Source organism: Alligator sinensis, unplaced genomic scaffold, assembly GCF_000455745.1.
Source record: "Alligator sinensis unplaced genomic scaffold, ASM45574v1 scaffold973_1, whole genome shotgun sequence".
Lineage (NCBI taxonomy): Eukaryota > Metazoa > Chordata > Crocodylia > Alligatoridae > Alligator > Alligator sinensis.
The window spans coordinates 521,561-531,367 of NW_005842622.1; the positions used below are offsets into that span (position 1 = coordinate 521,561).

At 47.7% G+C, this 9,807-nt stretch overlaps 1 protein-coding gene across 5 annotated transcripts in view; it reads right to left on the reverse strand.

Moving 5' to 3' along the window:
• Nucleotides 1-9,807, reverse strand: part of RAB3IL1 (RAB3A interacting protein like 1) — a 32,524-nt gene that overhangs the window by 18,160 nt on the left and 4,557 nt on the right. For all 5 annotated transcript variants that reach the window (XM_025215102.1, XM_025215104.1, XM_025215103.1 and 2 more), the window contains exon 2: nucleotides 723-963. In XM_025215102.1, coding sequence (XP_025070887.1) covers nucleotides 723-963 — 241 coding nt within the window. The remainder of the gene's footprint in view (nucleotides 1-722; nucleotides 964-9,807) is intronic.

Here is a 9,807-nt window from a genome sequence, read left to right on the forward strand (position 1 = left end):
TCCCCACAGGCCTTGTTCTCTCCCAAGGTGCCTAGCTGCCCCTCCAACCCGGTTCTCTCCCTCCCAATGTTGCATCCCCGCCTCCAGCCACCTCTATGCAGACTCCAACTCCCCACTCCCTTCCCTAATTACTCCACTGCATGTGTCACTAACTCATCTGAGGCACATTCCCACCCTCAAAGGCATGGAAACTTCAGCCTCCCAGCTCTCAAAGTCACAGCAAACACCATCTCCCAGGCAGGTCAGGCTCAGCCCCAGCTCTACCAGCACTCTTGGGCTCACAAGAGTATCAGTCTTTGGAAAGACTGTCTTCAGAGCAGTGGTGCTCAACCAGGGGACGGATCTGACTGGTGGTCCTCATCTGGCATCTGGAATAGGCCTGGCAGAGTCCCATCCAGCCATGCAAAGGAGGCAAAGGCAGCCCAGTGCCAACCCACCATGCAGGAGGAAGGGGGGTTGACCCACCCTTGCAGGGGGAAGGGGGTGCCATCCAGCTCCAACCACACTAGGCAGAGGGAAGGAGGTATAGCCTGACTCCGACCCACCATGAGCCCTGGGGTATGCAAATTCAGTAATGGGAGAGAGTGGCCATATTAACTGCTATCACTCCTCCTTTGCCATATTTCCTGATCCATGGGGAGTCCCATGGGCCAGATGCCACGGCTCTGTGGGCTGCATTTGGCTCATGGGGGGAGGTTGAGCTTTACAGTTCAGAGCTTTACCTTCTGTGCTTTGTGGAGCTCCTCCTTTAGGAACTCAGACCCCTTTTCCCGGATCTCCACCGAGGAGCTGCGTAGACGGGAGACATTGAGCTGAGCAGTGGACTGGGTCTCATCCCCTCCTCCAGCATCCAGGCAGCAAGGCTTCGACTCCAGCAGCTCCTTTCCACCTTTGGAAGGCACTAGCGGCTTCCATTGCCCCACCACTTGCTGTTTCTGGCCGCCTTCCTCAAACTGGGCCTGGCTGCAGGACACAAGCATATTCAAACATGAAATGCATCCTGGGAAAGGCAGCAAATGGTCTGTGCAGGTCAGGGATTCAGGGCACAGACAGACAGCAGAACCAGAAACTGAGCAGATCACTGCCTCATTTGTGAGCCAGATTTCTGCTGTACCCCCTGGCATGCGTCCTGATACCAGGTGACAGAGAGATGCTGCTCATACCACTAGGGATAACAATGTTCCAGGCAAACATGTGCAACTTGGAGAAACTGAGGGGAGCTTCATACCAGGAGGTGAAGCTAACTAAGACAGAGGCAGAGGATCAGCTTAAAAGACAGCAATACTGCAGACTGACTTGGCCTCTAGCAAAATTTACAGGCAGGCTGAAATGTGTCATGGTCTCATTGTCCCACGCCACTGCCCCATGCACTGCAAGGCCCTCCTCTGGCTTGCCTGCCCATGAAAAAACACCACAGTGCTGGGCTGAGTGAGGCAGCTGGAAACTAAGGGTTTTTACACATAAGTGGCTTACTGCTTCTCCAGGCACAGCATAGCCATGCAGGGGGCTAAACAGGCACACAGCAAGAGGCTGATACTGCATTAAGGGAGCTTCAGCTCACAGCACACAAGAGCATGAGCTCCAAGCCAAAGGAAGCTGTATGGGGGTGACAGCTTAGAGGCTGAGTCTCCAACTCCAGATGCTGAAGCACAAACTCTCATCCAGCCTGCACCCTCCAGATCTGGGACTATAAAGGGGAGGCCAGCCACAGCTCCCTTCTCTCACCAACCCAGCGTGCATGCTCCCTCACTGCCAGAGGCTTTCCAAGGAGTGGAAGGAGATGCAAGGGACAGAACAAGCTCACAGGAGATGCTAGGCACTAGGTCCTCTTTCTTTCCCTTCCCCCACCTCACCCTTGGCTGGGTCCTCTCTGAATCCCAGCAGAGGCCCTTCTAGGAAGGGAAAGCCCTAAACAAGCCATTTCCTCACATTCAGCTCTTCAAACACAGACTGCACAGAGTCCCCAGTGGCAGGCTGGGCCAGGAAGCTCCTTACAAGGTTGCTGTCCAAGAGCAATTAGGGAAGGGTGGGCAGATAGAGAGGGATGGCAGCTGCCACTTCACCCCATGTATCTCTGCTGTTATGCAGCTCCCAAGCCAGGGAGAACTGAACTGTCCCAGGAGAGAGCACAACTCCCACTCCTCATTGCGACAGCAACCTCTATACCCAGACTTGGCCCAACCAGGTTCTGCGGGGAGTCTAGGAGTTGGGGAAAAGGGATGCTGCATGTATTAGCAAGACAAACACCACCAGGGCCTAGGGCTGAGACAAAACTCCCAGCTGGGTCTCAGTGCTAAAAATGACACTTATCAGGGATCCTGGTTTTCTCCAATTTAAAAAAATCCTAAATTTTCAGATTAAAAAAGTAACCCCAAATCCCCATTTTTTCCTGATTAAAATGAAATGCCACTAATATATATTGGGGAAAAAATCCCCAATTTTCAGATTAAAAAAAGTAACCCCAAATCCACATATTTACATCATGTATTAGTGGCGTTTCATTTTAATCACAGAAAAATGTGGATTTGGAGTGTGTTTGTTTTTTTTTATCTGAAATTGGGGATTTTTTTAAATCAGAGAAAACCAGGATCCCTGCTTATCATCACCTTATGAAGGGAAGAATGGCTGTGTAGGCAAAGATCAGGGCGGGGACCCATGGGTTCTAATCCAAGCCCCGTCACTGCCAAACCATGTGGCTTTGGACACATCATGTCGCCCTGGGTGCTACAGGTTCTGTACCTTCAAATTGCAGATGGTGTTTCTCCAGCTCACAGGAATCTTGCAAGAATTATCACCCCATTTATGCCTGCAAAATACTCAGAGGCTTGAGCTGGAAGGGGTTCTGTAAGTGCAAAGGACTATTATGACTGCTACTAGGCAGAAGAACTAACCAGTGCCTGAAACAGCTACATGCAATAAGAACTGGGAAGAGCTATTTGTCCAGCGTATCTGTGTGCATGTGATAATCCGCTTAAACTGCACTGCCTGTAATTTTAAGACGCTCCCTGTTTGCCTTGTGTTGTCTTTTTCAGTTTGCCAAGTGTCAAGCAAACTGTTACCATGAAATATATTTACACAAGAACCTCTCTCCACACCCTACAAAGTGCTTTACAAGCCACAGACACAGGGGATTCCATTTCTCCTGGAATCTCACTGCCGAGATGCAGTCACCTCTGGGTCTGGGGACCACTTCAAACCCAGCAACTGCATGACAGTGCAGCAATGGGGAGCAGAGAGTTTTAGCTATGGGGTAAATCCTTTTCTCTTCTAACTAGAGACGCACTGACATATCGGTTGCATATCAGATGAGCATCAATAAAAGGAAAATTAACATTATCGGCTTTTTTGGCCATTGTAACTGATATTGTTAATATTGTGATATTAATATAGTGATATTGTGATATTAATTACAGTGGCTCTGAGAGCAGCTCTAAATAAAGGACTGCATGTCTGCTGCCTCAGCGTCCCCACGCTTAGAAATGGCAATGGGAGCACTTGAACTAAAGCTTGTTCAACAATTACTAAATATCATTTATCACAGGGGTTTTAAACCTTTTTGGATCACTGTACCCTCGGCAGCCGAACACGAAGCCATGTACCCCCGGCAGCTGGACGTGGAACAGGGAGGGGTGGGGAGGTGGGAGTTGCGTGCAATTGGACACCAATTGGGGTGTCAGTAGTTTAAAATGCTTTGCATTATTACAACCCCCAAGTTATCAGACCGATATCAGCTGATATGGCTGGTTAATAATCGGTTATCAATATCAGCCAAGAAAATCTTTACTGCTGCACCCCTACTTGTGACAAATGCCCCCAGATCTTTATGGCCCATGCAGAATAGACAGGCTGTCAGGGAGCAGTAAGCAGTAATTCTGGGTGCTCAGCCTGAGACATTTTAAAAAAGGCCTTATGCTCAGAGGATGGGTACTCGTGGAAATCTATCTACTTTGACTTCAATACCCCAGTCGCTTTTCAAAGTCATAGCCCTGCTTTTTCAGGACTCATTTGAAAGGCCCTTGGCACACATGCAGCAAACTCAGCAGAATTCAGTTTGTCTCATTTAGCAGCATGACGGCCAAGGCTGACTGCAGCAGGATTCAAACCCGTTACTCTGGGGCATTTCTAGGGACACTGGAGCCATTTCTAACCTCAGCACCATAACCCAGCATTTCTGATGTCTCACTTTCTTTGCCCCATTTACATACAACAGCAAGTTTGTGTGGGACACAAGCAAACACAGCAGGTGTTAAATTAGGGACAATGCTATCCCACCAGCGAGGGATGGCTGGGAATTACTACGTGGCCCAAAATTTCCAACTGGCAAGCAAACCTTCATCCTCTTCCATAGCAAACCCACACTTCCCACCACCCCTGCCATTTCTAACTAAATATTTACTATCTCCCCACAACACTCCCCTAGAAGGCTGCCCAGTCCCATGTACTTTCATTCACTGAAGAGCTAAGCCTCTCTTTTTCTTCCCAACAGGTAGCTTTCAGAGACTGACAAAAACAGCCGTGGCAGTAAAAAAAGGGCCTTGAAACCTAGCAGGCCCCCCCTCTGAAGAAACCACCAGATTTCTCTCTGAGGCACTGCAAGATCCTTGGCTAGGAGACTGCCACAGGCTCCCAAAGCAGCATCCCGCTGTGACTAGTTCAACTCCTGACCTGCTGCAGGAAGGCTCTCACAGGAGGGGCATGCAGATTTGGAGAACCCAAAGGACATTTGGAGAGGCAACTCCAGTCCTGCAAAAAGTTTTGGGACAGGGGTAACATCCAGTGAGGAGGCTGCCCCACTGCCTGAAGTGGGGATGAGTGCAGAAAAGGAAGGGGAAGGTCCTTGTGGGCATTCAGAATAAGGAATATGCACAGCTGTGCCACTGGAATCCGAGAGGGGTCATCTTCTTCTCCTCACGTATGACTTCAGAAAGTCGACTCCTCCAACCATTTAAGAGCAGATCCATCAATATTACTACAATCTTTCAGACTGCTCGCTCCCTCTGGTGGACCATATGGAGGGCAATCAGTTAGTATATGCTGGGCTGTCCTATCTCCTTTGCCACAGGGACACGATGGTGAGTTTGTAAGGCCCATTTTATGTTTGATTAAAACAAAAGAGGGGTCTTGAGCAGAGAAGACAGCCACCCAAGACTTGTCAGGCAACACGGCCTCTGATACAAAGTGCTGTCAGAGGCATACTAACCTTGAGATGCATTTAAGCAGCCAACCCAGGTGTCAGTCAATAACTGTTGTCAATAGTCCCTTGTGAGGGCTTTGGCCTCATCAGAGGTAGATACGAGTGAAAGCACCAGCCTGCAACACTTGGCTTGTGCTCTGCTGCTTTGTATATCATGAAGGGGAGCAGCAGAGGTAAAAGGCAATGAGGAGCTGGCAGAGGAGGAATCTGAAGCAATGGCCAAATGCAAGGGGGCAAAGCAAAAGGATCCCAAGAGAAAATAAAGAAGAGGTAGAAAAAGGAAGAAGCAAAAGACAGAAGGGGAGGGTATGACTGCCACTCCAATAGATGGCTGCAAAGAAGCAGCAGAAGCTAGCTCAGGTCTGAAACCCCTGTTAAAAGAAGATAGCTGCTGCATGTGAAAAAGGGGTGGCAACCAAACAGCAGCATGACTAGCCGGGTAATTCTTGGGAAGAAATGATAAGGATCCTGGGTGAGGCTGTAATGGCCAGGGAGGATAAGAAGAATTTTCACACATGCAAGGCCCCGTTCCCCAAGAATGTATTTGACTGAGGACAAGTCAGTATGTTAATAAACAGGGAGAGTGATAAAGTGGATGGATTAAAAGCAAAGGCAAAGAAGCCAAGTGCCTTTCACAAGACCTGTTTTGAGGAAGAAAACAGAAAGAAAGAAGTATGGGCAGTCAGGATTCCCTGAATTATTATTTGCATAGCAGCAGGGACGTGATCCAAGGCTTACTCAGGTATATGGAAAGACTCTTGCTGACTTGAATAGACTTTGGATCAGGGACCAAGTGAGCTGAATTCTGGGCAGACAGGTTTGAAGACCAGCCCCTGCCATGAATGGTTGATAAGAGGCAGAGAAAAAAACACTTGGAAGGCTGGGCAGGAAAAAAGGTATAAAGATGGCTGGTCTGAAGAATATGATGATCTGAAAGGGAAGGGAATTGCTCGCTAACTTATGTGCAGACAGTGCTAAATTGGGAAATGTTGAAAATACCACCGAGAGGGGTATAGGCAGGGACAGAATAGGCAAGAAAGGGAATAAGCACTCGTTAGAAAAGCATAACCTAATACCCCCAAGAAAAAATAATCCAGACAGAGACATTTGGTAGGAAAGAGGCACCAGGAAAGCAGCTATATGCATCAAGGGAAGGAGGGCCCAACTCAAAGCCCACTGAAGTCAATAGAAGCCATTCCACTGAGACCCTGGCCTGCAAAACCCAAGTTAGCAAGAATCCCACAATGCAGCACCAGCAAAACTGGGCAATACAGTTTGGGGCTGTGTATGTAGAGGAACTGCATCACTGCTGAGAGAGGTGAGAGGTCTACCCTTCATCACTAGTGGGACCAAGCAACATCCATTTCTGCAGCTCTACCATCGTGTCAGCAAATAAGACAGAACTCAGGAAAGAGCATGAGAAATGATGCAATGGTTAGCTGCAATTAATTGATGAGGGAAGTTTAACACAAGCAAATATGCATTGCTTCCCAAAACAATGACAAATGGAAAATGGGATAAGAAAGTGTTTGAAGGCTATGAACACTAAGGAAGGAGAAGGATTAGTCAGGATGACCTAATAAAGTATCGTTAGGAAGAATGAGATGAAGCTAATCAAAGGAACATTTAAACTGAGATAAACCCAGCCTTGATATGCCCCAATGAAAATCAATGGATTTGCACCCAAGATGAATTTGATATTAAACTGGAGAACCGTAAGAGGTCTATTAAGCTGTTCAAGTCCCATAAATGATCAGCCAGAAACTTTCATTATTGCAGACACCTAAAATTAGGCCAGGTGGACTCCTCCAGAGACACTTCTGCACCAGCCAAGAAATGGGCTACCTGGGACTCAGTGGGCACATCCAGACAAGCGTACACACACAGAGGTGTGCATTTGCCACGGCACAAATAGCAACAGCTCATATTTGTGCCACTGTTTTGTGCCGCAAGGCATGACCCTGCACGTGTGCTCCAGTGTGCACCGAATGTCCCAGGTGGGGTAGAGGAGGCTGGAGCCAGCACCTGCAGCCTTACCTGGGGTTCTGGGGGCCTCCTGAGGCAGCAGCAGTGCTGATCCAGCTGCACAGAGCATGGCCGGCAGCCAGAGCATGGCTCTGGATAGCCAGGCTGTTTCTGGTGGTGCAGGCTGCTGCTGTGTGTGCCACGGTGCTTTTATTTATTTGTATACACATACACGTACCTTTTTTGACACTGGGATCTCCCAGTGTCAAATTTTGGCACTGCGCTGCAAATTAGCAGCACAGCGAATGAGTACATGTGCACTGTGTGTGGTCCGAGGCACCTCAGACAGCTCTGAGGCGCCACAAACCACATGTGCGCACTCATCTGGATGCACCCAGTCAGACTTTTCAACTCTATGAAAAAGGAAGAACAATAAAAAGCAAAGGATGGTGGAAAAACTACTGCAGAGACAAATCAGGTTGGGAAGAATGAATTAAGAGGGAAGCAAGGAAGGAGAAAATAAATAAATAAATAGCACAGTAAGTGCTACAACTGCTGACTCGCTTTAAATACTTCCTCTGGCAGTTGTAAGAGACTCAAAGTTTCTTCCTAACACTAACTAAAAAAGCCTCCATAGCATCCCTGAGTGGGGGGGATCTCATTTGAGAGATAAGGAGGCCGAAACACAGAGTAGGTAACAGGCTTCCTCCCAGTGAGTGGCAGTCAGGGCACAAACACCAGGAGCCCTAAAGCAGAGTCCATTCTCCAACAGTTAACCTGCTGCCACAAAGCACTAGAAAGCCTGCTTTGTGGTCATATAGGGTAGAAGATATCAAATTGCTTTAACAAAGTTAAAAAAAAAAAGAACCCAGGCTTTGTGATTCTCAGCCTCAAGCTCTACCTGCCTCCCTTACCCTTTAACAAATAGTCATAACATTGAAGCAGCAATGCAGTGATGGAATATCACTATCAGGTAGCAAAGGTCTAGACTCAGACTTCCATCCCCATGCCCACGAGTTGGAGAAGTGCTGATGATGTGGGAATACGGTGCCGACCTTGATGATGCACAGCACCTCTTCCCAAATGACACAGTCTATACTGTTGTAAAGGAGCCGTGATCCTTTTCTCTGGGTTGGAGGGTAGACACCTCATTACCAATGTGCTGAGAATGAAAAATAATAGGAAGAAACCTACTCCTACCTAGCCTAGAAAGCAGGGGTATGCCAGGGAATAAGGAAAAAGAGAGCCCACTTTGCACAAATTGGTGTCGCAGAGGACATTTTAAATCCCACCTAAACTGCAGCTACTGTGACTTCACTGTAGGATGAATCAGTGCATTCCCCTATCTTAGGACTGCCTTGCTCGAAAGAGTACCCTAGCAGTGATACAGCAGAGATGGGATCTTAAACTATACAGCTGATCAGGCACAGACAAGACTATCTCCACTGTCCTGCTATGGCTTTGAAAGCAACACCTTACTGAGGCCAGGCAGGTGATGCAGGCTTGCTCTCTTTTGCAATTGCTGGTGCAGAGGGGGCCTGTGTTTTTCAGGAGGATGTGGTTTGTTTCAAAGGCTTTTCAGCATGGGAAGTGCTAGCTAGAAACTTTTTTGTTGGATTGTGTAGAAAAGGAGAAAAAAAATGTGCAGGATCTGCACTTTTGCCAGCAGGCCCCAATCATTTCCTGCGGAGTTGATCTGACACGGCTATTTCCTGTACGAACTGCCTAGGGGTCTCTCCAGGCTAAACTCTGCAACTGAATCTACACAGCGGATCCTGCCTCTTATATTCTGATCTCTTGCCATGGACGGGCCTGGGACCCACATGTGCAGAGATGGAAAAATACTGGAGTCAAGGTTTGATGTGCAAACCCAGGAGTACAATGCAGCCCTAGCCAACTCATTGCTCTGCTGATAACTGCCATCCCACATCTACCTTCAGATGTGCACCTCTCCCACCTGTCAGGCCAAGGCATACTAGCATAGTGCTCAAAGGCTTCTGCCCTGCCACAACAACAGAGCTCCTTCTTTACGATGCTGGAACATAGTATGCAGCAGTCTTGTATTTGGCTGTATAGACACCCATCAGCTGAGAAGTAATCTAGGGCATTCTCATATTTGATGTTGGTTAGATCATGCTTAGCATTTTCAGAGGAATGATGCGTTACACAAATATATCTATTGGCTCTTTGTTACGACACACTGCCTTAGTCCAGTTCTCTATTGATTTAGCTGTACATGCACATGCGCACATGCATTCACACACACTGTCCTTACAGAAGATCAAGCCTTGAAAATCTGGGCTTCTTCTAGTCTAGCTACAGAGGAAATGGGTGAAAATTGTTAATAACTCAAAACCAACATTTAAAATGGAAATGCTGGGATAACCTTAAAGAGAGGTACTCCTGCAGCCCCCGTCTTAGCAACAGCATGGTTTCATTATGCTTGGAAGCTGCATATTTTCCCATTTTTTATTTCCAAGGTGCCTGTAATGCATGCCAGCTGCCCCATCTCACCACAAGAGGAGATGAATCACAAAGAATCACACACTTTCTGAGAGAGGCAATTTTCATATCAGGAAACAATTTCCTCTTTAGGTGCTCCATCCTGCTCCCACTGAAGTAAGTAGAAAATGCTGTCACTGACTTCA